The sequence below is a fragment of the Eurytemora carolleeae genome, unplaced genomic scaffold (assembly GCF_000591075.1).
Source record: "Eurytemora carolleeae unplaced genomic scaffold, Eaff_2.0 scaffold720, whole genome shotgun sequence".
NCBI lineage: Eukaryota > Metazoa > Arthropoda > Copepoda > Calanoida > Temoridae > Eurytemora > Eurytemora carolleeae.
In genome coordinates this window covers 58,118-85,786 of record NW_019396622.1, presented here as the reverse complement: position 1 = coordinate 85,786, position 27,669 = coordinate 58,118, and the positions used below count along the sequence as shown (strand labels likewise).

General features: G+C 34.4%; 1 protein-coding gene across 1 annotated transcript; it reads right to left on the bottom strand.

Annotated features, from left to right (window-relative positions):
* Positions 1–154: 154 nt before the first annotated feature.
* LOC111706462 (histone-lysine N-methyltransferase, H3 lysine-79 specific) lies at positions 155–27,669 on the bottom strand. The gene is made up of 10 exons (XM_023479345.1): positions 27,419–27,669; positions 26,958–27,057; positions 26,450–26,781; positions 24,278–24,413; positions 19,236–19,349; positions 11,347–11,634; positions 4,653–5,145; positions 2,809–4,501; positions 1,346–1,731; positions 155–638 (listed from the first exon to the last, which is right to left on the bottom strand). Exons 1-10 carry the CDS (start codon positions 27,589–27,591, stop codon positions 190–192), a joined length of 4,164 nt encoding a protein of 1,387 aa, XP_023335113.1. The 5' UTR covers positions 27,592–27,669; the 3' UTR covers positions 155–189.

The following is a 27,669-nucleotide window of genomic DNA, read 5'->3' as shown; positions in this document are numbered from 1 at the left end:
AATTTGATGGATTGAATCTAACTCTAGATCTCCTGTTTTTTGTTTGTTCTCAATATTTCCTTCCTGCGTTTTTGGCTCAATTTAAATTTTGTTTTTCATCGTTGTTTTCTGCCTTTTTTTCTCTTTTCCATAAAATAATTTAGAATAAATATATTTTTATAAATTATATACATTAGACATTATACATCTTTAGTTTGAGTATTCCATCGTTCTTCTTAGATTCGGAGAATTGAGCAAATCTTTAAGTTTATTGAACCTAAACATCTCCCCCCTTGGACCTATTAGGGTCCAAACTTTATCTTGAGGTCCTATTCTTCTATTCATATTTGGTTTAGGTTTAGCACTGATTTTCGTTTCAAACCTGTTATAGCCAGGTCTGTCTATTCGTTTACCAGCGTGTTTCTCCACGTGGTGATCAGCTGATTTGTGTTCATGATTATCCGCCATTTTGTTTTCAGGTATTCTATCCATAGCGTCCTCTAGCGTGAACATATGCAGCTGAACATTTTCTCCAATATCCCGTTGAAGAGGATATGATGAAAGTTCCTTTTTTACTCGAATTGGGACAGAGTCAGCAGTATCAGAATCCTGGACGCTTCGCGGCAATGGTTTCAATGGATTGGAGTGGATATGCCAACCTAAAGCAATGGAAAATTTATTGGTGAAAAAAAAAAAAATTTGCTGTTAAAACAAAATACAATTTTCATGTAGATATGCAGGTTTCCACAAAGCTTGAATAAAGAAAAGATAAAGAAGTTATTTTTGTGCTGAGATTAACCGATAATGTTGAACAAACAACTGCAAGAACATTCAAGGAATAAACCTGCAATTTTATCAAACAAGTGTGTTCATTAGTTTTAGTAGGTGAAATTGGACAATCATGATTTAACCCCTTCCTGGTGGAAACCCTCCACCCCCCCTCCCCCTTACAGTTTTAACCATTTCCTTCCATTATTTTTTTTCTCTTCTTTTTCATATTCTATTCTAACCTGGAATTATAGGTATCCCCTATTTTTAACCATGAATAGTTATTCCCCAATTCTAACCATACCTGGAGTAATTATCCCCCAGTTTAACCCTACCTAGAGTGGTTATCCTTCAGTTTAAGCCCCCAACTGGATTAATTATCCCCCTGTTCGAACCATACTTGTAGTGGTTATCTCCCAGTTATAACCTACCTGGAGTAATTATCCACCGGTTCTTACCCCCTTTCCTGGAATACTTATCCCCCAGTTCTAACCCCTACCTGGAGTAGTTATCCCCCAGTTCTAACCCCTACCTGGAGTAGTTATCCCCCAGTTCTAACCCTTACCTGGAGTAGTTATCCCCCATTTCTAACCCCTACCTGGAGTAGTTATCCCTGAAGGAGCAGGTCTAACTGTTCCACTCCAGCCATGGCCCATGATCCCACCAACCTTAGCAGCACTCTCATTCCTCATTTTCTCTTCTATATTCTTCCTTATATCCTCCTCTCTTTTCTTCCGTGCTTCTTCTTGTTTCTTTTTCAACTCCTCTTCTCTTTTCTCTCTTGCTTCTTCTGGGTTTGTTCTTGTTCCTTTTTCCTTTTTCCTCTTTGTATCTTCTTCTATTTCATTTGTGTATTTTTCATCCTGTGTTTCATTTTCACTCACTTTTAATTCCTCTCTGTTTTCTATTGTATCCAAGTTCTCCTTATTTTTTTCTTCTATTGTAGTTTTCCTGGTGGTTGCCCTGTTTCGCATATTACGCAACCTTAAATATTCAAGTAATCTTGAAAAATACAGTCCTAATCGTATACATCAGTTCAAAGAAGACGACTTTACATTTTAATTTTGATTTTCTACCAAGCTTTTAAACAGTTGGTGGAAACACATGAAGATGTAAACTAAGAGAAGCTGTCAATTAACAACATCTTTAATGCTTACTTTCATTTTTTAAAGTTTGTTAGAAATCAAAGTCTAACTAGAAAAGGTCGTCCTTATTGTATTGATATAAACGCCAACCACTGTATAGCATTTACAAAATAATCAACACCAAACGTTTATAAATATTTTATCTACGATCAATCTACGATCAGTGTGCATATTGCATATTTGTTATTATAAGAAGAATAATTAAAGAGAAAATTAATAAAAAAGAGAAGAAGAAGTAATTAAAACCAATTTAGACCAACTAAAATATTATTTAAAGTCAAATCAATAAAAATATGTTTTAGTGTGACCTGACATCCTAAGCCCTGAAAAGGCTGATCAAATATAAAAAAAAAATTAGGGTAGTACAGGTCGGGGCACAGCCACAGGTGGGTTGAAAGACCTTTTTATGTATTATATATACTGTTATAGAACCATTATAAAATCATTATGTAAAGCACAGGGTGTCCCACGAAACATGACAGTAGCAAGACGACTTAAAGGTCGTCTTTGATCGTTGATGTAATTTCAAATTTGTGGTTTTTATTCATAAACCCAATATTAAAAGTAAAATTCTAGAGTTAATGATTACAAAATTGGCATTTTCAAAATGTGGTCTGTTGTAGTTTGAATGATACCGGAGATGTGCAGAATTTTGCTCAGATTTAAAATTTAAAATCTGAACGAGATTCTAAATATCTCCGGTAATATTGACAGCACAAAAAGGCAGATCACATTTTGGAATTCCCTGGTCTAGAAGAATTGTGTGGTTATTGTTTTATGAACTATACATGTTTAAGTAGGTTGACAATTAAATGTCACAAATAAATTCAAAGATGAAAGACGACTTTCAAGTCGTTATGCTACTGTCATATTTTGTGGGACACCCTGTATTAAAATAAAAAGTTATAAAATCTACCTGAGCCATGCTGGTTTAGTTGGACTCCTGCCAGGTTTGGAAGTAGTGGTAGATCCTCGCTGAAGAGGACTCCAGGATGATACTACAGGTTCAGAGGTTAGCTTCGTAACCTCGGAGATAGTCATCTCCTCATCCTTGATTGAAGACTCTGATGTAGACTTGATAAGTGCTAGCTTTGTAGGTCGTCTTTTCTTTGCATAGATTGCATCTCGAATACTCATAATACCTCTCTTACTTGTGGTTTTTAACGTTGTTGCTGTTGTAGTAGGCGCATCTGTGGTAGTCATTATTGTGGTGGGTAAATCTGTTGTTGGGGGTTCAGTACGGTAAAGGGCTGTTGCTGCTGTTGTTGGATAGGTTGGGCTAAATCCCTGAGTTGTAGATATTAAAATTGGATTAAAGCTAGGAGTTGATTTGATCATATTTGGAACCGGAGTTGATTTTATCATATTTGGAAACGGAGTTGATTTTATCATATTTGGAACCGGAGTTGATTCAAAAACAGATTTGGGACTTGGGGTAGACAATATTCCTAGCATAGGGTTTAATATAGGGTTGGGATTCTCCCAATTTCTTATCCTTACAGAACCAGAGTCCACAGTATAGGTCTCCTTTTCTTCTGAAACATCAATTCTATCCTCGACCAACTTGAATTTATCAATAGGATCGATATTGAAGTCTCGAGATATCGAATATTTTGTGGGAGAAGATTTCTTGTCATCCCTAGCATCATCATCATCATCATCATCATCATCAACATCATAACCATCATCATAATAATTGTCGTTTTCATCCTTAGGTTTTATTTTAAGTTCTCCATAAGTTGAAATATTAACACTAACTAGATCTCCGAACTGTTGGAAGATTGAAGAGTGGGAGAGATGAGGAGTAAGGGTTGTGCTAATATGAGAGTTCTTTTTTACTCTGGGTCCTGGAGGCAAGTTGATATCTTGGAGTTTAGTGGGACGGGAGGATTGGAGCCGAGTAGGACGGGAGGATGGGAGCTGAGTAGGACGGGAGGATGGGAGCTGAGTAGGACGGGAGGATGGGAGCTGAGTAGGACGGGAGGATGGGAGCTGAGAAGGACGGGAGGATGGGAGCTCAGTGGGTCGTGAGGAAGGAAGCTGGGTTGAGGTTGTAGAAAGTAAACTTGGTATCCTAGTTGGTTTATGTGATTGGTGAACAGGAATATGGGTCGGAGTAAAAGGTTGCAAGGTTGGAAACGAGGATTGTAGAGTTGGAGAACTAGGGTTTGAGGTAGGAAAGGAAATGGGTACAGTAGGACCCTGGGATGGAATTTGAGGTATCTGGGTAGGATTTGATGCCTGTGTGACGGTTGACAGACTGAACGTTGGTTCTGGTATTATCTGTATACCAGGAGCAGGGTTGGGTTCAGGAACCTGCTCTGGTTCAGGACCGGAGAAGTCAGGGGAAGGAGTTGTAAAATATCCATTTATAATTTCCTCGGAGTTACCGTAGAAATAGCTGTTTGGACGCTGAGTACTAGGGTTTAAGCTACTCTGGGTTGGGTTCAAGCTTCCCTGGGCTGGGATCAAGTTACTCTGGATTGGGTTCGAAAGTGTCTGTCTCCGTCTCTCTGCAAGATTAGACTCTGTAGTTGTCGGAGTATTGAATATAAAGATGGATGAATTGGTCTTTACAGAAACCTGAGGAGAGCTGAATCCTTGAAATCCTGAATAAAAAGAAATTGTTAATCAATAACCATAACAGAATAATAAACCAATAGAAACTAAATAATAACTGAAATATTTAAAACAAACAATATCAGTGTGAAAGAGCGTGCTCAATTTTTAGATATGTATTGTGCTAGACATAATCATTACCTGAAGATTTAGGAGTAGATCTCTGCCAGTTGGTTGGAGATGGAGTAAAGAAATAGTTTTGGTTCGTGGTTCCAGGTCTTGCTGAAGTAGCAGGACGGTTATCCAGGTAGATATTACTCAAGGTGGCAGGAGTTTCATTTTCATCGATAAATACTTGACTGATAGAGCCCAGGGACTCATCACTACCCTTGGGGTCACTCATCTTGTTAATCATGTTTTCTTCTACGGGGTAATTAATCAGCTCCTTGATTGGGATTTCATTTATAGCTTTGTTTTCATCAGATATCATTATCTTATCAATGTAGTCTTCATCGGAGATTAGGTTGTTTTCTATGATATACTTGTTGTCGATGTTGTTGTAGTTGTTTTTATTGTTGTTGTTGTTGTTGTTGTTCTTGTTGTTGTTGTTGTTGTTATTGAATAGGGTTGTATAATGAGTTTGATAATGTTTATCGATCTGGTTAAAGTTGTGTTTAGGCCAACCCTTACCACCCTGAATATATACATATTATTAGTTTTCCATAGACATACAGAGATACAGAGATACAGCGATACAGAGATACAAAGATATAGAGATACAGAGATTCAGTGATACAAGGATACAGAGATACAGAGATACATAGATACAAAGATACAAATATTCAGAGATACAGAGATACAGTGATACAGAGATAGAGACACAGAAATATAGGGATACAGAGATACAGAGATACAGAGATACAGAGATACAGAGATACAGAGATACAGAGATATAGATATACAGAGATACAGAAATACAGAGATACAGGATACAGAGATACAGAGATACAGAGATACAGAGATACAGAGACACAGAAATACCGGTATACAGAGATACAGAGATACAGAGATACAGCGATACAGGGATGCAGAGATACAGAGATACAGGGATATAGAGATACAGAGATACGGGGATACAGATATACAGGGATGCAGAGATACAGAGATACAGAGATTCAGAGATACAGGGATACAGAGATACAGAGATACAGAGAAATAGAGATACAGAGATACAGCGATTTAGAGACACAGCGATTTAGAAATACAGAGCTTTAGAGATACAGAGATACAGAGATTTAAAGATACAGAGATACAGAGATACAGGGATATAGAGATACAGAGATACAGGGATACAGAGATACAGGGATATAGAGATACAGAGATACAGGGATACAAATATACAGGGATATAGAGATACAGAGATACAGGGATACAGAGATACAGGGATGCAGAGATACAGAGATACAGAGATTCAGAGATACAGCGATTTAGAGATTTAGAGATACAGAGATTTAGAGATACAGAGATACAGCGATACAGGGATGCAGAGATACAGAGATTTAGAAATACAGATATTCAGAGATACAGAGATACAGTGATACAAGGATACAGAAAAACAGTGATACAAGGATACAGAGATATAATGATCTAGTGATACAGAGATTCAGTGATACAGAGATACAGAGATACAGAGATACAGAGATACAGAGATTCAGAGATACAAAGATACAGTGATACAAGGATACAGAGTTACAGCGATACAGAGATACAAAGATACAAAGATATAGAGATACAGAGATTCAGTGATACACGGATACAGAGATACAGAGATACAGAGATACAGAGATACATAGATACAAAGATACAAATATTCAGAGATACAGAGATACAGAGATACAGTAATACAGAGATACAGAGACACAGAAATACAGGGATACAGAGATACAGAGATACAGAGATACAGAGATACAGAGATACAGAGATGCAGAGATACAGAGATATAGTGATACAGAGATACAGAGATACAGAGATACAGAAATACAGAGATACAGAGATACAGAGATACAGAGATATAAAGATACAGAGATACAGAGATACAGAGACACAGAAATACAGGGATCCAGAGATACAGAGATACAGAGATACAGAGATACAGCGATAAAGGGATGCAGAGATAAAGAGATACAGGGATATAGAGATACAGAGATACAGGGATACAGATATACAGGGATGCAGAGATACAGAGATACAGAGATTCAGAGATACAGGGATGCAGAGATACAGAGATACAGCGATTTAGAGACACAGCGATTTAGAGATACAGAGCTTTAGAGATACAGAGATACAGAGATTTAAAGATACAGAGATACAGAGATACAGAGATACAGGGATATAGAGATACAGAGATACAGGGATACAGAGATACAGGGATGCAGAGATACAGAGATACAGAAATTCAGAGATACTGCGATTTAGAGATTTAGAGATACAGAGATACAGCGATACAGGGATGCAGAGACATAGAGATATAGCAATACAGATATTCAGAGATACAGAGATACAGTGATACAAGGATACCGAGAAACAGTGATACAAGGATACAGATATATAATGATGTAGTGATACAGAGATTCAGTGATACAGAGATACAGAGATACAGAGATACAGAGATACAGAGATACAGAGATACAGAGATACAGAGATTCAGAGATACAGAGATACAGTGATACAGGGATACAGAGATACAGAGATATAGAAATACAGATATTTAGAGAAACAGAGATATAGTGATATAGAGACACAGAGATACAGAGATACATAGATGCAGATATACAGGGATACAGGGATACAGAGATACTTGTATACAGAGATACAGAAAAACAGAGATACGGAGATACAGAGATACAGAGATACAGAGAAACAGAGATACAGAGATACAGAGATACAGAGATATAGATATACAGAGATACAGAAATACAGAGATACAGAGATACAGAGATACGGAGATGCAGAGATACAGGGATACAGAGATACAGAGATACAGAGATAAATAGATATAAGGATACATAGATATAGAGATAAAGAGATACAAAGATGCAGAGATACAGGGATACAGGGATACAGGGATGCAGGGATGCAGAGATACATATATACAGAGATACAGAAAAACAGAGATACGAAGATGCTGAGATACTGAGATACAGAGATACAGAGATACAGAGATACTGAGATATAGAGATACAGAGATACAGAGATATAGAGATACAGAGATACTGAGATACAGAGATACATATGGATATTGGATATGTCCTTCAAAATCCTTGAAAGAAAGCTAACTATTTATTTACATTTAATCAATTCAAATGTGTTCAAAAGTGTGGGTTAACTGACTATTAAATTAAGAAGTATGATTCCCTCCCTTCTCACTTGCAACAACTTCTCAAATCCTTGAAATTCTAAGGTTTTGAAGAAAATATTCATGTTTGTTGTTTACCACATTTGATTATAATCAACCTTGAAACCAAATATTTAATTATTTAATTCAATTTACAATGTCAACTATACACCATACATGCTCTACAGGCTCTAATTGGATTTATTATAAATTTTTGAATTATTTAGGTGCGCCTGTATCTTGAGAGTAGTATATCTGATGCACAACGGTACCCTGTACAGCTTTTCTTTTACCAAGGATGAGTGAGACTTCCTTATTTGTTTAACTTAAAAGTAGAACTCGAAAAGTTAGAATTAAAAAGGTAAAATCGAAAAAGGTAAAATCGAAAAGGGAAAAAGTAAAACAGGTAGAACTGAAAACAGCAGATCTACAAAGCGTAGAATCGAAAAAAGGTAAAAGTAAAAAAGGTAAGATCGAAAAAGTTAAAACTGAAAAAGATGGAATTTGAAAATCTTTTTATAGCTTTATTTAAATATGGCCTAAATTTTGCTTAGACATTTAAAAAGTTTTATAGTTTTTTTGCTTTTAGCTACTCATTTAAACAAATTTTAAGGTTTATTTTGATTATAATCCGAAATGTCGAATGTAGACTAAGGCTGCTTTTTTAAAGTTGTGATTTGATTCCTTTTCTCAACAATCCTGCGGAAACATAGATTTTTTTAAATTTAAATTGATAAAAACTACTTCTTCGTGTTAGCATTGAAGAGACTGTACAAATATAACCTTGAAACCTTAATCTGATCAAAATATCGTTTCCTGACTCAAAAAGTGTTTAATGCATATCTTGAAAGGAAGAAAGGCGCAAGTCACCTTTGCAGAGAAACCACAAATAAAAAAACAGTTTAGATAAACAAAAAGATGGATTTCTCATTCATACTATGATCAGACAAAGCGTGCAAGGGTATACCATTGTAAATCGAGGATTGTAATCTTTTTATCGGATCGGATGAAATTTTGCTAACAGTCCTTTTAAAATTATTTTTAGTTTAAGTATCGTTGTGCAAACAAAATCTATTTACAAATAAACCATTAACCCAAATTTGTACAAAATTATAGAATTTCGATATTTGCAAATACACAGCGGCAACACAAAAAGGTTAATACCAATAGACTATAATTAAAAATAATTAGATACAATTTTTATAATTGTATCAGAAATTGGAAGTACATGTAGGATGTAGATCATTATATCCGAAGTACATGTAGGATGTAGATCATTATATCCGAAGTACATGTAGGATGTAGATCATTATATCCGAAGTACATGTAGGATGTAGATCATTATATCCGAAGTACATGTAGGATGTAGATCATTATATCCGAAGGACTAAACGTAAAATCAATCATTGTGAAATTATTGAATGCTAACAATACGATCCCTGAATAAAGGGTGACATTAAAAAAGCCTAAAACCTAACAAAATAAATCGGTTTGGTTTCTTAACTAAAGGAAATATTTATCTAACAGTAGAAAATCCTTTATCAAAAAGAAAACAAAGAAAAATTTTCATTTCAAACCCAGATTCAAATGATTATAAAATGAAGAAAAAATAGTACTTTGCACAAAATATTGTCTTTTTTAATAAACAATGTGTATGGAATTCAAACTTTAATTAATGAATTAATTAATTTAATGTTTAAAATCACATAAAAACTATGCTTTGTCGCTACAGGCCAAGGTTGTTAAATTTTGATTGATTGAAATCAAATGCATGAAAATTGTCTGTGATATCAATGTTGCATTTATCTCAAAACTAAAAATGTAAAAGTAATAAAATTAATCATTAAAAAATAATTTCATGCGACATTACAACAGTATACCCTTTTAACCTTTGTCCGAGGAAATATAATGAAAATGTTTCCCTTTTTTATTCAAAAATTTATCATTTCTAATTGTAGATTCTCATTTGAGATTTAGCTTCAAGGGTGGGGGTGGGGTCTCTCTAAAAACAGATAGTAGTTGGGGTAGTGAGGGTAGTTAAAACCAACTACCCAAACCCAACTAACGTCTGTTTTTAGAGAGACCCCACCTCCACCCTTGAAGTTTAATCTGAATGGCAACTACCCTAACTTCCCCAACTACCGTCTCTTTTTAAAGAGACCCCATCCCCACTCTATGTTTATTCTATGCGCATGGTATAAAATATGGGTATCGATTTTCATTAAATCAATTGTTTTAAGCTTGTTTCTGGCATTCATAACACTCTCCGACCTTTACTATCCTCACCACCCACCTTCTGAAGGGTGCACCTGCACATCTCGTAGAATAAAAAGGCATTTTATACGTTCACCAAATGCCCCCCTCCCAGCCGGTTTAGAGTTAAAGCATTACGAATTTTATGCAGCAGAAACAAAGAGTTCAACTTATTGGATAAAAATCACGACGACTTTATCCCTGTTGTTTGTCCGACAAATATTTAAGGGTGTATTTGTGAATAAGGCATGCCACTCCTAAAATTGAGGGTCAGTCACTTTCAGGATATTACCTAATTTATACCAAATCTCAAAATCCACTAATTTCTTTATTTAATAATGATACTTAATGGTTGAATAATGACAAGTGACATTTTCAAAAAAATGAAATTGATGGCAGATGAACGAGGAGAGGAAAGCCAGCCACAATAATTTCTAGTCCGAGCCACATTCTCCTCATTTTCTCATCCGAGCCACCTCTAAATCCTCGTCCTTCCCATATTATTTTTTAAAGGACGAGGATTTCGAGGTGGTTCGGACGAGAAAATGAGGAGAATGTGGCTCGGACGAGAAGTTGCTGTGTCTGGCCTTCCTCCCCTCGATGAACCAGCTGAACCACTCTTTTAAAATCTTTTAAAACATTTAGCAAATATCTATCTTTCACTTTCTGAACAGATTTTATTAATTTTTTAATATCGGTGTTTTAACAATTGTTAATTCTTGGAAATTTGTTAGTAACATTGAATATTTCTAAAATTAAGTTCCCTTAGAAATCTTTTATCGGTCCTTACAATTTAAAGGAAACCAGATATATGGCAGCATTAGGAGATTAGCAAGCACAAGGATTTTTTTTGTTATTCACGACTTTTTTTTTGGGGGGGGGGGCTTTACGTTTTAGATGTTCTGTGGCGGATATGAATATCGTCTTCCTGAATAATTCTAGAGAAATCCAAGGAGGAGTTTCCAGATCAGCTGATATAAAATCATGTGTTAAAGATTCAATAATCTTACTATATAAGTTAAGTTTTTAAATAAAGTTAATCGTTGAGTAACTCTTTTCCTTTAAAGTTGTAGCACGCCAAAGTTCAACTATATAAAGTATTTTAATCTATTTATTTTTGGTGGATTTTGAATACAAGATCAAATCTTGACAGAATTTAAGAATTAAGTATCACTTAATGGTCTGCTAATTCACGTCTGTTCAAGAATTAGGACGGAGATAGAAAATAGCGATTAAATATAATCCTACCTTATGTTTTAAACCTTTGCTTGGTCTTTGAGGCGGATGAGGTCGAGGGGCGTGCTGATTACGGCGGAAAGATTGCGGCGGAGTGTTCCAATTATCCATCCTGGTTCCAATTGGTGGGGTTTCTATTCTGGTCCTGATTGCGGGTTTCTCTTTTCTGGTTTCCATTGCTGGTGTTTGCCGTCTGGGACCAATGGCGGGTTTTTTGTTTCTAGTGCCAGGTTTCCGCCCTGGCGGAGGTTTTGAATGAACCATTCGCTTTGAGGAGTCTCTGATAGTACCAGATCGTTTCTAAAACATCAGAATAATTTATATAAAGAAATCTTATTGTTTCGGTTTTGTTACGTAAGAATTGAACAATGAACATGCCTAATTGGTGGGTGCTGCGTCTGCAGTGATCAGTAATATGAGGGATGGAGGGGGGTTGGAGGGAGAGAGGGAAGGATTAAAATAGCCATATCTTCTATTAAGTATTAAAAGATTTAAGAACATCCCAGATTTGAATAATATCTTTAGATTAATAGAAATCATAATCCAAGTTTAGTTCAGGATTAGAAATAAACCTTCTGTTGATAGTTTTGCAACAGCAAAACTTGTCTCCGTGTGAATTTTAGAGAAAAAATTCTCGGATTATTTATTTCAAATATTAAGGATAAGCTGTGAACAATTATAATGTTGTGTAGAATCTTAAACGTTGTACTTTATATCCTTGAGAGCATTATTTGATCCTTTTAAACGAGTTTCTTTACATACCCGATTAACAAGGGTACCTTAAGAAACCTTTTCAATAGTAATAATGAGGAAGATAATGTAGCTTTTCTGTTTGAAAAGTATAAAAATCCTAAATCAAACCTAACGGGAATCATCATTTATAAAACTAGACTTTCATGGCACTTTGCTCCCCATCTCCTATTTCAACTTTTTATCATGGCTCTTCTATCAGTGAGCAACTTCTCTTTGTACAATATAAAACAATGACAAAAAAAGTTCGCAAATGTAATACTTTTAGACGCAAATTTTTGTAATTTTCAGTATCCATAAACCTTCATTGGGGTCATGTGAGGTCCCACACAAAATTTGGGCCCGATCGGTTCAGCCGTTTAGACGTTTATAGGATATAACCTATTACCATCTATTGTACTAGAATCTTTTTGGTTTTATTCAACACCAAAAAGAATAAATAAAAAAAAAACTTGGTAGATTGCAATTAGGGGATTATTTTTTTATACAAATAGCTCTAAATAATAAAATATGTGCTGTGTTTGAAAACATCCATGATATTTAATTAGAATGATACCATTTCTAAACGAGAAAACAGTAAAATTCTGTTTTTTTCTTTTTATTATGAAATGTCTCAATTAGGATTTTTAATATTTGCAACTGAGTTCTATTTCATAAATAAATGCCATAAATATTTTCAGAGATACATATGTCTGCTGTAACAATGATAATTTTATTAAAAATTTCCTGAAACTTGTGTGCGATGATTAATAAATATTTGTTCGTTGGCTATTAAATTACACCCTACCAAAGAACTATAATGTAAAACTAGTTATTTCAGAAATGTACGCATTTTTATAGTGCTGCAGTTTTCTGTCTCTGGTCTCTAAACTAAGCACAAGACGGATGTCACAGCCTAACATGGGATCCATCTTTCACAAAAGAAATTAATGAAATATTCTGGTCATTGGAAACAACTATGTGAATTATCAAAATTATCGAAATTAAATGCTTTTATCCTCCTCGGATACTAGAGTAACACTAATGCAAGTTTACGTACATGTTTAAAATCAACGCCCAGAGAGAACTAGTTTCAATACGCACGCAGAGAATACGCAACAGTAATTAATTGTCCTTGCTTTATTACCTTGCACCCTACAGGCTATAGATCGAGCGGTTCACAGAAAAACGGGGTTTCCATGCGCTCCTTTGTAAAGGTTCAAAGAGAACTGATAAGAAGATTTTATTGACCGTACTTTTAATTTAAGTGTGTCTTTAAAGAATATTTTCATAGTTGTTTTCTTGATGAAAGGATTTTTTATATGTTTAACTAATTCAACGGTTGAAAATGAGTGTAACATATATGTAAATGCTTGACACATGCAGAATGCAAAAGAAAAGTGATAACAATTAAATTTATATTTAACATATTATATATATAATTTAACAAAGTAAAAATATTAAACAATATAAGAACTTTGACTAATTTTGAGCAATTTTGACTTGAACATAATCTTTAGCAAGCATACGATTCATTGGGAACATTTCTACAGATAAACATAATAATCTTTTTACAAAAAAATATGTTCATAATTTAAACAATATGCTCATAAAGTAAACAGTATGTTCATTAAGTAACAAATATGTTCATAAAGTAAACAAAATGTTCATTGTTCATTTGTGTTCATATTTCTAATAATTTATAAAAAAAATGGAATATTCGTAAAAATAATTTTGACTAGAAAATGAAGTCTTTCTACATATAAAGTTTTGTACATAAATATAAAGTGTTGTACATAAATATTAAGTGTTGTACATAAATAAATATGTTTGTTGTAAAGAAAGGAGGAAATACAGCTAGCATCAAAACAATAATAAGTGCAGAAATTTCATCATTATTGCACGTGCAGAAGAACAAATTATTCTTATCTGTTTCTTGTATAGAGTGCATATTGTGAATATTGCAATTTTTTTGCAGATAAATCACAATTGATGCGAATATTTTGCAAAAATAAATAAAAGAAAGATAGTTTGGCAACTTGAGAAGCCAGTATAATTAGAATTATATAAAATATTTACAATAAAAATCAACAAATAACAAATATTCCAGAGTAACACGAGATTCTTTTTTCATAATTTTACAAAAATACTTTTTCATTCAGGGCAAAACAACATTCACAACCTCGGTATCCACCTGCAATAGTAACATTTGTTAAATCATTAAACTTTATCTCCTACCTCCTACCTCCTACCTCCTACCTCCTACCTCCTACCTCCTACCTCCTCCCTCCTACCTCCTACCTCCTACCTCCTACCTCCTACCTCCTACCTCCTACCTCCTACCTCCTACCTCCTACCTCCTCCTTGTTTTTCAGTTTTCATAATGTCCTTCTTTCTCTTGAAGACCTTCATAATTCTTTTTATGAATATAATTGAATGAATGAAATGGTCCCTTCGGTTTCTATGGTTCTCAATTTGATTTGAATATAATTGTAAATTTTTATTTAAACCTGTTTAGTGTTTATGTTGTAACTACGTCCTTGGTATTGAATATAAAAAGTTGAATGCAGAATTATGAATAATACATTAAAAGAATTTAAACGTCCGCCCCCTCATGCATTATTCAGGGCTTAGTTTTTAAACATTTTCCATTTTTATTTAAAACATTTAATGCATTCTACTTCCAACACTTTTTGATCCTAAAGAAATTGAGTCTTTGCAACAAACTCTGATTTTCTAGTCCTTGTATTGTCCCAACCAAATGTCGTAGACCTTAGATATTTCAAACTATGAATTATGTTAGCTTAACTTATCTAAGTTTGAAATATCAAATGTGTACAACATCAGGTCGCTAAGATATTGGAATTCGAAAATTTAAGTTTGTGGCAAAAACTCAATTCCTTTGTAAAAATATTTAAAATTCAAGTGTTTCTTTTTTAAAAGAATTTAGGCAAATCGAAAAAAAACATATTTGGAATGAACTAAAATCTTTGTTTCACAAGAATTACGTTTTCAAAATAAGTTTGAAAAAAACACAGCTAAATGCTAAAATATTTGATATGAAAGACATGTTTTTGTAAAAACTAAAAATAAATTAAAATCCAATTATCACTTCCTCTATTGAATAAATAATTGAGATAAATAAGAACGCTTCCTGTAAATTTTGATAAATATTTTCCCATACCAAATGCAAGAAATCAAAATTTTACCCACGCCACCGCGCATAAGTTCCAGTTTTTACCCACGCGGAGATCTCAACTTCCGGATTTATATCAACAATAACAACAATAGAAATATATTGATTGAAATATCATGGTCAAATCTGTCAAAGTATATTATTGTAATGCCAAATGTATAAAATGTTGTGCCGAAGGTAGTTGCCTTGCGGTTTAAATGAATACATTTCGTTTACAAACAATTTAGATCTACAGGGTGTCCCAAGAAACATGGGAATTCAGTGACGAATTCGATATCGTCTTTCTAAATAATTCTTTGATTTAGTATAGTGATACCTTCTGAGAAAGCTGTAATCCGTAAAATTTTCGTCTGTTATGTTTACAATTTGTTTGTTTATGTTTTGACTGGATACGGTTGTACTTAGTAAAACAAGAAAATTGCAGTATACAAACAGAGTAAACTTGTCCGTCTTCACTGGTCAGTGTTCATCTTGCGGAGACATTATAAACACATCTTTTGCAGGCATTTACGGCAAATGACCGCAACAGATTGCAGCCATTTACCGTTTTCATAAATTAAACTCTAGTATACATAATAATATTACGGCTTTTGAAATCAGGTATTTCAATGCTAGTTCATAACAAAGACGATATCGAAGTCGTCACTGAATTTCCATGTTTATTGGGACACCCTGTATATGAAGTTGTTTAAATTTTAAGCTTCTCCAAATATTTTATCTGTTTGATGGGACTAAAAAATAAATCAAAGGTATATGTTCAATTAGCATCAATACACTTAAAGCCTTCCAAGAAACTTTTTTTCATTTGTGGGTTCTTTATAGCACAAATTCTGCATTTCTGCTTTAGAAATAATGGAGGAAATGGTAAGAATTAAACACATGTCAAGCTTGAAAAACGGCAATATCTTTTATATAATTGGCCAAAAAAAGTACTATTGTGAATCAGGTTTACCCCTCCATACATAGAGGGTCATTTGAAATTACTATGACAGCCGATTAATATCTTAAGAATGTTGAAAACTTTTTTTTATAAAAATTGGATTTCAAAACAATTTCTTAATGGAAGAACTACGCTGGTCGAGACGGAAAATGTAAAATTTTATTTATTCATGAAAAATGTCTAAATTTATATATTTTGGTTTATGTAGAATAAATGTATATTCTGAGTTATGTAGAATAAATGTATATTCTGGTTTATGTAGAATAAATGTATATTCTGGGTTATGTAGAATAAATGTATATTATGGTTTATATAGTATAAATGTATATTCTGGTTTATGTAGAATAAATGTATATTGTGGTTTATGTAGAATAAATGTATATTCTGGGTTATGTAGAATAAAGTTTGCAAAATGATAAATTATTATGTAATGGAAGGCTTTCAGGTGATTTCTCATCCTGAGACTTAAAGGGACTGTAAACAAAATTTCAAGTGAACCTTCATTGATAGAGGGGCATATAGGATTCTCAAGATTTGTTTAGCATCAACATGATAAACGTTGTATTAAAGAGCATGCCCCTCTTTAATTAGAGGTTCACTTAAAATTACACCAACAGTCCCTTTAAATAGAAATTCTGCTTCTCTCCCATTCTTTAAGAGAATCTACTAGAACCTAACTCTACCCTGTTAACTAAAACTTGACCTTTGTAAATCATTATTTATCTTTGATTTTATTACCTTCAGTTGTTGTATTTCAGGCTCTGTGTAATCAATGACAAAGCTGAATTCAGATCCAAGAAGGTTTTCTTCATCATTATTATTATTTTCAGTTGAATCATTTGTATCATCAATTATATTTAGATCTTCTTTACTCTCATCAGTATTTACTTCATTTTCATCTCTCTCTTCTGTAATATCATACTCTTCTGGGGTTTGTTTATCTTCTTCAGTCTCATTGTCTTCTGCATTCTCATTTTCTTCCACGTCTTCAATCTCGATAAGATACTGCGTTGTCGATTCAACATCGGCTTCTGGCGTAGTTTCAGGGAATTCGGGGATTTTCATGTTATTGAATTCAGAACGGAATATGGCCTCTTGTTCAAAGTTTTCAGGTTCATCATTTTGATCTATTTCAACAAGATCAACTTTATAATCTTCAGGTTCTCCAGCTATATCCAGCTGAATACTAATCTCGGATGCGTCTCCGTCTAGATCAACTTCATCAGCTATGTCATCAATAATATCCTGCAGTTTCTCATCAATCCTTGCCTGAAGTACGTCAAAGGAGCTCTCAGCTTCAGGTTCATTGTAAACAAATGTTCCAGAAATAGCGTCAATAAAATCAGATTTGATTGGTTCCGCAGGTTTGTTTAATAACGGCTTGAATCGTTTGGGTTTAATTGGTGCTCCAAATCTCCAACTGTCAAACTTGACTTCCTCAGAATTCCCGGATAGTTTTACAAAATTTCCGGATTGGAATGGTTTTGATGTTTTTTCGGGAATTTCAACAGAAAATCCGGATCCAATGGGGTTATCTGCTTCTTTTGGAATATCAACAAAATACTTGGAATCATCAACAAAGTTCTCGGATTTGATTGGTTCAGTTGATTTCAGCTCAAGAGCATTTACATAATACTTAGATTTGATCGGTTCTTCAGTTTTCTTCTTAACAATATACTTGGGTTTGATTGGTTCTGCAGTTTTCTTGGGGGATTCAGCAACATAATTCACCTTTAAAGGTTCAACAGTTTTGGTTGGGGTGTACACACTATATTTAGATTTAATATGATCCGTCTCTATATAGTTTGTTTGAATATCTACAGGGGCGAGCTGAGAGAGATCTGGAGAGGGGAGGTAGTACAGTATATGACTCTTTAACCGATCAACCTTATCAACATTGATACTAGGTTTAGGCTCACTAGGAGTAGGTTTAGGTCCACTCGTAGTAGGTTTAGGTCCACTCAGAGTAGGTTTAGGTCCGCTGGTAGCAGGATTAGGTTTACTGGAGGCAGGTTTAGGTTCACTATGAACAGGTTTAGCCAGACCAGGAGCTGATCTATCCAAAATTGCAGATGGTTTTAGTTTAATGGAAGATGCAATCCTAGCTGCTTTAGGTTTAGGTGGAGGAGCAAAATGTCTCCGTAAATATTGGGATCCTGGGTTCTCCGAACTTGGGTAGAGAGCAGGGAGATGGAACAGGGAAAGCAGAGAATTGAACCTAGCTGGAGAATCTTGTCTTACCAGAGAATTCTTCCAACTCTGGGAAGGATTCCTTGTCTTGTAATCATCATTACGGGGTCGACCTCCAGGGGTTCCAAGTGGTCCTGGAGAACCTGGAAAACCAGGAGAACCTCGAGAGGGGCGACGGAGTTGAGATCTGGGTGACCGAGGGGGGGAAGGAGAAGGGTAGCTCCGCTCAGGATGAAATCTGTAGTTTTGCGGATTTTGTTTTGGTGGAGGATAACTTGGACCAGCAAAGGATCTTGGAGGATTAAAAACATCAGTAATAGAAGAGCTGGGTGCAGGCTCAGTGGACAAGGGAGATGATGCTTTAGAATCAGTAGATGATGCTGTAGAAGCAGGAGTGTTTGGAGCAGCAAGGAAAATTGAAGAACTCGGAGAAGCAGCAGAGTTGAAATCCAAAGAAGAGGTAGGAACAACTGGAGAACTAGGAGAACTGGAAGAAACAGGAGAACCAGATAAATCTATTGCAGCAGATGAGCCGGGAACAGCTGGAGTTGTAAAAGCAGATTTTCTTAAAGCTGCTGGAGAATTGGGAACAGCAGATATACTTGGAGCATCTGAGTCAGATGGAGCTTCAGAATAACTCAGAGAAGCAGTAGAACCAGAAGCTTCGCTATCTTCAGCTAAATGTATTTCCTTGTGATTGTTGTGAACATGTTTAGGTGCTGTTAGATAATCTTGATAAATCTCAGACGGAGCAGGTTCAGAATCTGAATAATGTGCGGGTGCATGTGCAGGTGAGGAAACGTGCTCAATGCGCCGGTCAGCAGGCCAGCCGAGCACGTTAGATACCTTGGCTGAGGCAGGTAGTAGCTGGATCCCGGTCAGTTTCGTAAATCCTCCCATCACGTGCTGAGGGAAGTTTACAAGTTCTGTCAGTGGGTTGGGATCTGCTTTACGCTTAAACTAAACAAATATTTATGAGAAAAAAAAATAGTTTAAAAAAAAAAAAAATTAATCTTTTTAAATCAAACAATTGACCAAAATTTGAATGAAAGACAAATTTTAACGATTGAAAGGAAACCAGTTCTTGAAGGTTTTACTGAAAACAATAGTTCTTATTTGTTGTTGTTAATTTTAGGTCCGATTCACAACAGTACTCTGTACAATACAGTACAATGTACAACAGTACTCTGTACAGTACAGTACAATGTACAACAGTACTCTGTACAGTACAGTACAATGTACAACAGTTCTCTGTACAGTACAGTACAATGAACAACAGTACTCTGTACAGTACAGTACAATGAACAACAGTACTCTGTACAGTACAGTACAATGTACAACAGTACTCTGTACAGTACAGTACAATAATCAACAGTACTTTGTACAGTACAGTACAATGTACAACAGTACTCTGTACAGTACAGTACAATGAACAACAGTATTCTGTACAGTACAGTACACTGAATAACAGTACTCTGTACAGTACAGGACAATGAACAAAAGTACTCTGTACAGTACATTACAATGTACAACAGTACTCTGTACAGTACAGTACAATAATCAACAGAACTCTTTACAGTACAGTACAATGAACAACAGCACTCTGTACAGTACAGTACAATGAACATCAGTAATCTGTACAGTACAGTACAATGTACAACAGTACTCTGTATAGTACAGTACACTGAATAACAGTACTTTGTTGTACAGTACAGTACAATATACAACAGTACTCTGTACAGTACAGTACAATTTAGGTCCGATTCACAACAGTACTGTTTAAACCCTTATCTGATCAAGGAAGCATGATATACACATATTTTTATATTTGGAAATTAACCAGTTTTAATTTTTTTTTTTATAAAAGTTCAGTTATTTGGAACATGTTTTGGTGACAGAAGTGAGGACGACATCACTAAATTTATTAAATTTAATCATTCATACTTCTCGGTACCACATAAAACCATAAAAATGCAATTAGCGTTATTAACAACTATGATAACAGGACGCATTAACCGAAATTTGACATTACTATGGGATGATAACGAGATTCATTTGGTTTGTTCAATTTGAGTTCAATCGCGGTTTGGGTTACAAGTTAAAAAGCTTTAAATTTACAGAGTGGCCTTTTAATGCTTTTCTATTTTTAAACGCATCTACCGACAGAAAAGTTTATAAGCCGAAAATTTATGATTAATTGGTCAAATTTTGATGAGAACAGGACCGAACTGTCAAATCAGCGTGAACCGAAAGAAACACAATATATTTCTCGATCGTTTTTATGTACTGTACAGTGTACAGTGTACATGAATTAAGGTTTAAATTGTGCATTTGGGAATCGGATCTGCAGCCACTCTTTAAATGGAGGGTCACTTGAATTTTCGTCCACTGTCCCTTTAAATCCCATTTATCTTCCTTGTCTTGGTATTTGTTTACTTTATTTTATATTTAATTATAATGATAATAATAATGATAATAATAATAATAATAATAATAATAGTAATAATGATAATGATAATGATAATGATAATAATAATAATGATGTTGATAATAATAAGGATAATATGATAATATTAAAATAATTATTATGGATGCATCAAGCTGTGTACAATTAAACAATTAATGATATTTAAAGAACAATATTACAGATTCTGCCCTAGGTGGTGGCGTGGGAAGAAACTGCATGAAATGGTTTAAATAATGTCACCCCTTGGAATTATTGCAGAGAAAACCGGATTATAGACAGGATTCAAACACTGGATTATTGAAAGGATTTAAACGCCGGATTAAGGAAAGGATTAGCCAGGATCATTATTATTAAACTAGCTCATTTTCTTTTGGTACAATATCGAACACAACTAATAAAATATGTAAGGGATGAGGGGTGTTGAGGCAGTAAAGGGATGAGGGGTGTTGAGGCAGTAAAGGGTTGAGGGGTGTTAGGAGTGAGGGGGTAAAGGGCTGAGGGGGGAGTTTCACAATTTTCCACCCCGGAATTGAGAAGGAAAATAGTTTTTGTTGTCTATATTTTCAATAAGCAAGAGTAGCCGCCAGGATACCCGTCAGGACAAATGGAGGAAAATGTACGCTAGATTGTGACGTATGTATTTAGGTTAATCAACTACACTGATCATTGTTATTAGGTGCAGTACGTGGAAAAGGGATTTGAAAATAAACCAAAATTTCGGGGAGGGGGGGGGGGTTGATTTTATTGATGGACTATTTGGGTTATAAAAAGAATTGTAACTTTTTCTTCACCTTAATCAAACATGATAAAATGGTAAATGAAGACAACTTCTCATAAATATACAGTGCTCCCCAAAATAAAATGGTAAGCATTGGCGACTTCTCAGAATATACAGTGCTTCCCAAAATAAAATAACAAGCATTGAAAACTTCTTATAAATATACAGTGCTCCCCAAAAAAAGATGGTAAGCATAGAAGACTTCTCAGAAATATTCAGTGCTCCCCAAAATGATATATGGTAAGCATAAATATACAGAGCTCCTCAAAATAATATGTTAAGTGATGATGACTTTTCATAAATATACAATGCTTCTTGAAAAATAGATTGCATATTAAAGAAAAGTCGTCTTCACATCACCCTTTTATTACCGTATATTTATCAAAAGCCACCAATCTTTACCATTCAATTTTGTTTATTTAATACAAGTCGTCTTTATTTTTCCACTTTATTTTGGAGAGCACTTAATATTTAAGAGAAGTCGTCTATTCCTACTATATTTTTGGGGGAGAGCACTGTATATTTATAAGAAGTCGTCTTCATTTTCCATATTATTTTCGGGAGCACTGGATATTTTGAAAAGTCGCCAATACTTCCCATTTTATTTTGGGGAGCACTGTATATTTATTAGAAGTTGTCTTCATTTACCATTTTATCATGTATGATTAAGGTGAAGAAAAAGTTACAATTCTTTTTATAACCCAAATAGTCCATGAATAAATCCCCCCCCCCTCAGCGAAATTTTGGTTTATTTTCAAATCCCTTTTCCACGTACTGCATCTAATAACAATGATCAGTGTAGTTGATTAACCTAAATACATACGTCACAATCTAGCGTACATTTTCCTCCATTTGTCCTGACGGGCCAGGATATGTTAGTATTGGTATAATTAGAAGAAAAACTGCATACTACTAATATTTTATAATGATAAATCATAATTAAAGGGAGTGTTTGCGAAAAATGAAAGGGGGTATAGGCTTAATGCGATAAAAAAGCGCTTTTGATCGCTTTTAATCTTACTTCTATCTGTTGAGTCTATAAGAAGAAAATTGTTAAAAACGACTAATACCGAAGAACGTAGTATCCATACAAATTCAGAAAGATGCAACATACGACTTAGACCGTAAAAAAATCTATTTAATTTCAAACAAATCATTCAGATATTGCAACCTATAGTCATCGATTATCTTTCGCCACATTTGTATATAGTTGATTTTTCATAATATGATTTAATTGTTATGATCTGAGAGTTACTTATGAAAACATTTATTCCTGTTTCGAGGATTTTTGGTAATGAAGACGACATTTTCATATTTTCCAGGAATGTTCGAAAACAAGTTGGAAGCTAAATGTTATTTTAAAAAATAAAATCAAAAAAATTATGAAAAATCAACTATACAAAAATGTGGCGAAAGATAATCGATGACCATAGGGTGTAATATCCGAATGATTTGTTTGAAACTAAATAGATTTTTTTACGGTCTAAGTCGTATGTTGCATCTTTCTGAACTTGTATGGATACTACGTTCTTCGGTATTAGTCGTTTTTAAAAATTTTCTCCTTATAGACGCAACAGATAGAAGTAAGATTATAAGCGATCAAAAGCGCGTTTTTATCGCATTAAGCCTATACCCACTTTCATTTTTCGCGAACACTCCCTTTAAATCGACAATTTATAACCTATTTACATAAATCTACCCCCCCCCTTTCGTGTTTTGAAATCAGAAAAATCTGTTTAAAAACATGGACGTTGTCTGTTTATGTTTCAAGGTTATGGTCGATAACGCCGGAGTTTTCAAATATTCACTTATTAGCGTGTGCATAGTGCGTAAAAAGTTGACGCAGGTGGGGGAGGGGGGAAGGGGAGGTTGACCGTGACGCAGCGCGTCACTTAGTGTTGCTTTTATACATATATATATATTATGTTTACACATATCATTGTCAATATTCAAAATAAAACAATTCATTTTATATTTATAACTTCAAATTGTCAACAAATGTCAACAAATGTCAACAAAAGATAACATCTACTTGTATAATTTATTATACTAATAATTCATACAGTATATTTTCCTTAAAGGCTTTGATTTAAAAGTTTACAACTGGATTATCAAGTTCCATCAAATGTGGATCAGCGCTATCCAAAAAGTTTTAGCCTTGTAAGTATCCTTGAACAAACTGAATTAAAGATTTGGTTAATATTAGATGCTTATTCAAGGCTATACGATGATTATTAAAGATTAAATTCTCAGGATTCATTTATAACGACAGATGTGTCAATAGAAACATTATTAGAAAAGAGTAATAGTAAAATTCTTAAAAAATAATATATGCAGTGCCAATTGCTCCTTCTAAACTTTTTAACTGAAGGTAGAAACATGTGCGCTGCAATGTTTAAATGTATATTTCTAGGGCTACGGGGTTTTTAGAACCATGTAGACCTTTTGTATGGACAATGACTTCGCATTTTTCAGGACATTTGAGGGTTGGTTGGGTTTTGGGGGTATTTTGACCAGGAAATAGTTCTATTGTGCGTTAAATATAATTAAAGGACTAAATAAGGTGTTGAAAAGTGGGCATATGGTGACATTGGGTGATATTGAAAACTTTAAAGTTTTACAAAATAAAATTTAAAAACTTACCTGAGTTTGGAAATCATCTCTGTTGTCTCCTAGGGGTCCATTTAAGGGACTTCTGGGGTTTTGGCCCCTAAGACCGTCTAGTGGTCCCTGAGGGCCATCCCTATTGATCCTGTTTGGTCTGACACTGTTAGGTCTTCTGAATTTATAATTCTTCAAAACTTATTCTCTTCGTTAATTTAATTTGAAAATTTTAACAAATACTTGAAAAACAGAGTTTGCTGTAAGACTTGATACAACGTACGTTTTTCAAAATAAAGTTTAAAACTTTTTTATTTTGTTGTATTTCGAGCTATTAATGTAACGTAAACAAACACCTCTCCTCCCCTTCTAATACTCAATTCTTGAAAAATGTTTAAAGGGACTGTAAGTGTAAATACAAGTTACCCTTCATGCAAAGATGGTGATGCGCGATTTACAACGGTACCATTAAAACCTTTATCTGATCAAATACATGTGGAAGATATCGTCGTTTTTCTAACTTCAAAGTGTTTATTTCTGCGAGTTTCTCTGTTGCTTCTTATAAACATGAAATCCGCGAGTCACTTGCGCAGAGAAACCGCAAATAAAAATTAACAATTTAAAGAAACCAAAACATTGATATCTAACTCAAACTTGATAAGACAAAGCTTTCAAGTGTACCGGTGTAAATCGGGCATTGCTATTTTTGCATGAAAGCTCACTTGAAATTACGCTTACAGTCCCTTTAAACAATTTCGCAAAAGAAGTTTTGCAGGTTGTTCCTTAAATGGAATCCGTGATAAACATATCCTAGGAATGGTAAACCGTAACTCACATCTGAAGACGGAAGGATTTTTTGACGATATTTGACATAAATACCGATGCAAAAGTTATATAAAAAGTTTGAAGGAATGAGGATAGATATGTAAAGGGTTGGGATATATTGAGGGTGGGTCCAATCCGGAGTTGGAAACAGGAGACAGGGGGGGGGGCCTTGCGTTAGAAAACTAAATGAAAGGGAAAAAAATCTTCCCTAGCGCAAAATCAACCAAAGGGTCAGGTTTAGCTACACGGCTCAGCCTATTAAAATATCATTCAACTCAAGTTTAAGCTAATTCTAATCCTTATCAATCCCAAGTTAATCCGATTCTAACTTTACTCGGAAAAGACTATTTTACTCCCCTATAATCCTTTAACGTAAATATTTTGATGGAAATTAAAGTAAAATAGTTTGAGATTAAATATACATTTTTTCTACAGTTAAAAATGACAAGAACCGATGTTAGGAAAACCAACGAATTATTAATCAAGTAAAATGAGAATTTAAACTAAATAGACCCTCCCCCCCTGGCCCCCCGGCCCCCACACACCTCTATCCTAGACTATAGATAAAATCTATCTTTTACGCAATGCAAATCAAACCAAATCTAACAAACTGAAAATTCACTGAGACAGATTAACACGTTTAAGTCTACTCTAAATCATACAGTTAAAACATAAATTTTTCCAAACTGTGTGCAATGTAACCATGCCCATTTTAGCAGCTGTGTAGTGTACCCAGCCTATTTTTATAAATGTGTGCACCCTGAGAATTGTATTTTCAGAGATACTTTGGTAAACATTTTCCCAAGCAACGAGATTATTCAACCAATTAACAACATCTTAAAAACAAATGTCAACAAATGTCAACAAATGTCAACAAAAGATAACAAATGTCAACAAATGATAACAAATGTCAACAAATGTCAACAAATGTCAACAAAAGATAACAAATGTCAACAAATGATAACAAATGTCAACAAATGTCAACAAATGTCAACAAATGATAACAAATGTCAACTAATGTCAACATCGTAGTTAATCAGTCAGAAATAAAGCTCACGAAGCTTTCCAAATGTGTTCAAAAGGCTCGCATTCACTTTTGAATTCATAAGTTGACTTTTGAGTTAATTAAAAATTGTTTTAATATTTTTCCCATTTCTTCTAGCTGTGTCATACAGAAAATTTATAGAGGGAAGAACGATAGTTTTAGGGGTTTTGCGTGTAAAGTATTTTGAAGGGGGAGGTGGAGGGGGAAATGATGGCCCTTAAAAAGAAGAGGGCAGGTGCAAGGGGGGGGGGGAGCATATTCTAACGTAACTTCTAAATTATTAAATTCAACTCTTTTAAAGTTAACTTTAATCTAAATAAAGAATAAGTTGAGAAGAATGATTCCTGTTAGGTTCTGCTCTGACAAGTCTCATCAAACCTTCTCCTAACCCGGAGAATCCGTCCCGCACTCCAGCTCCTATCCCAGAGAATCCACCCCGCACTCCATCTCCTATCCCGGAGAAACCACCCTGTACTCCTTCTCCTATCCCGGCAAAGCCACCCCGAACTCCGTTTTCCAAACCAGGAAAACTGCCCCGTACCCCTTCTCCTAACCCAGAGAAACCGTTCCTTACTCCTTCTCCCAACCCGGAGAACCCGTTGCGTACTCCATCTCCAATCCCGGAGAAACCATCTCGAACCGTCTCCAGGAATCCGTCCTGTCTCTCCTCAGCCTGCTAATCCAAGAAAATTAAAAAATTAAAAAATATCAAACAAAAAAAGAAAAAAAACTTTACAGGATTACAATTGAAATTTATTTCTAAGTTGTAATCCTTTACCCTTTTATCCCTGGAATTAAGTTTAGGAGGGGTGGTGGGGAGGTAGGATTTTATTTAACAATTTCTATAGTTTCCTGATATCTATGATATGGATACGAACTGAACCAATCTGCACTTCTCATTTCCTTGGTTAGAGGGTAAGCATGAGGTTGAGGGGAAGGATATTCTTCCTCGCTAAACAAATACAAAATAAATAAAAACATTATTTTTATACTTTTTAGTACTTACCAGTATAATCTTTACTTTTGTTATAAATAATTGATCTCATTTTCAAAATAAGAAAAAGTGGTATCTTCAAAACAATTGTCTTTAAAGAAATAGAATATTTTAAAGTGCAAACAACAGCGTGATGGTTTAATGAAGGTATAGTTTAAAATTTTAATACCAGATAAATTAGTTATTTATAAAGTTATTTTTGATTGAAAGCATGGATCAGGTTTTGTTTTTTGAATAAACCGACTAAGATAAGTTAATGATCATAATCATAATTCAACCATTTAAATTAAAATCATGAATTGGCATATTCTGTATTTTCCTTTTGTAAACTTGACTCCAATCTGAGGTTTTCTTTCCTTCCCTTACACCATCCTTTAATTTTTCCTTTTCCCCTTCTCCTTGTTCCTCATTCACTTTCCCGTCCTCAACCCCCCTCAGTGTATCCGCTTGACTGAGGGAGATAAGGGAAATAACAATTATTAAACACTTCATTGTTTCTTTTATCTAGTTCACTTAAATTTTTCTTCATAAATTCATTATTTTAAGAAATATCTGAAATTCAAAATTCAT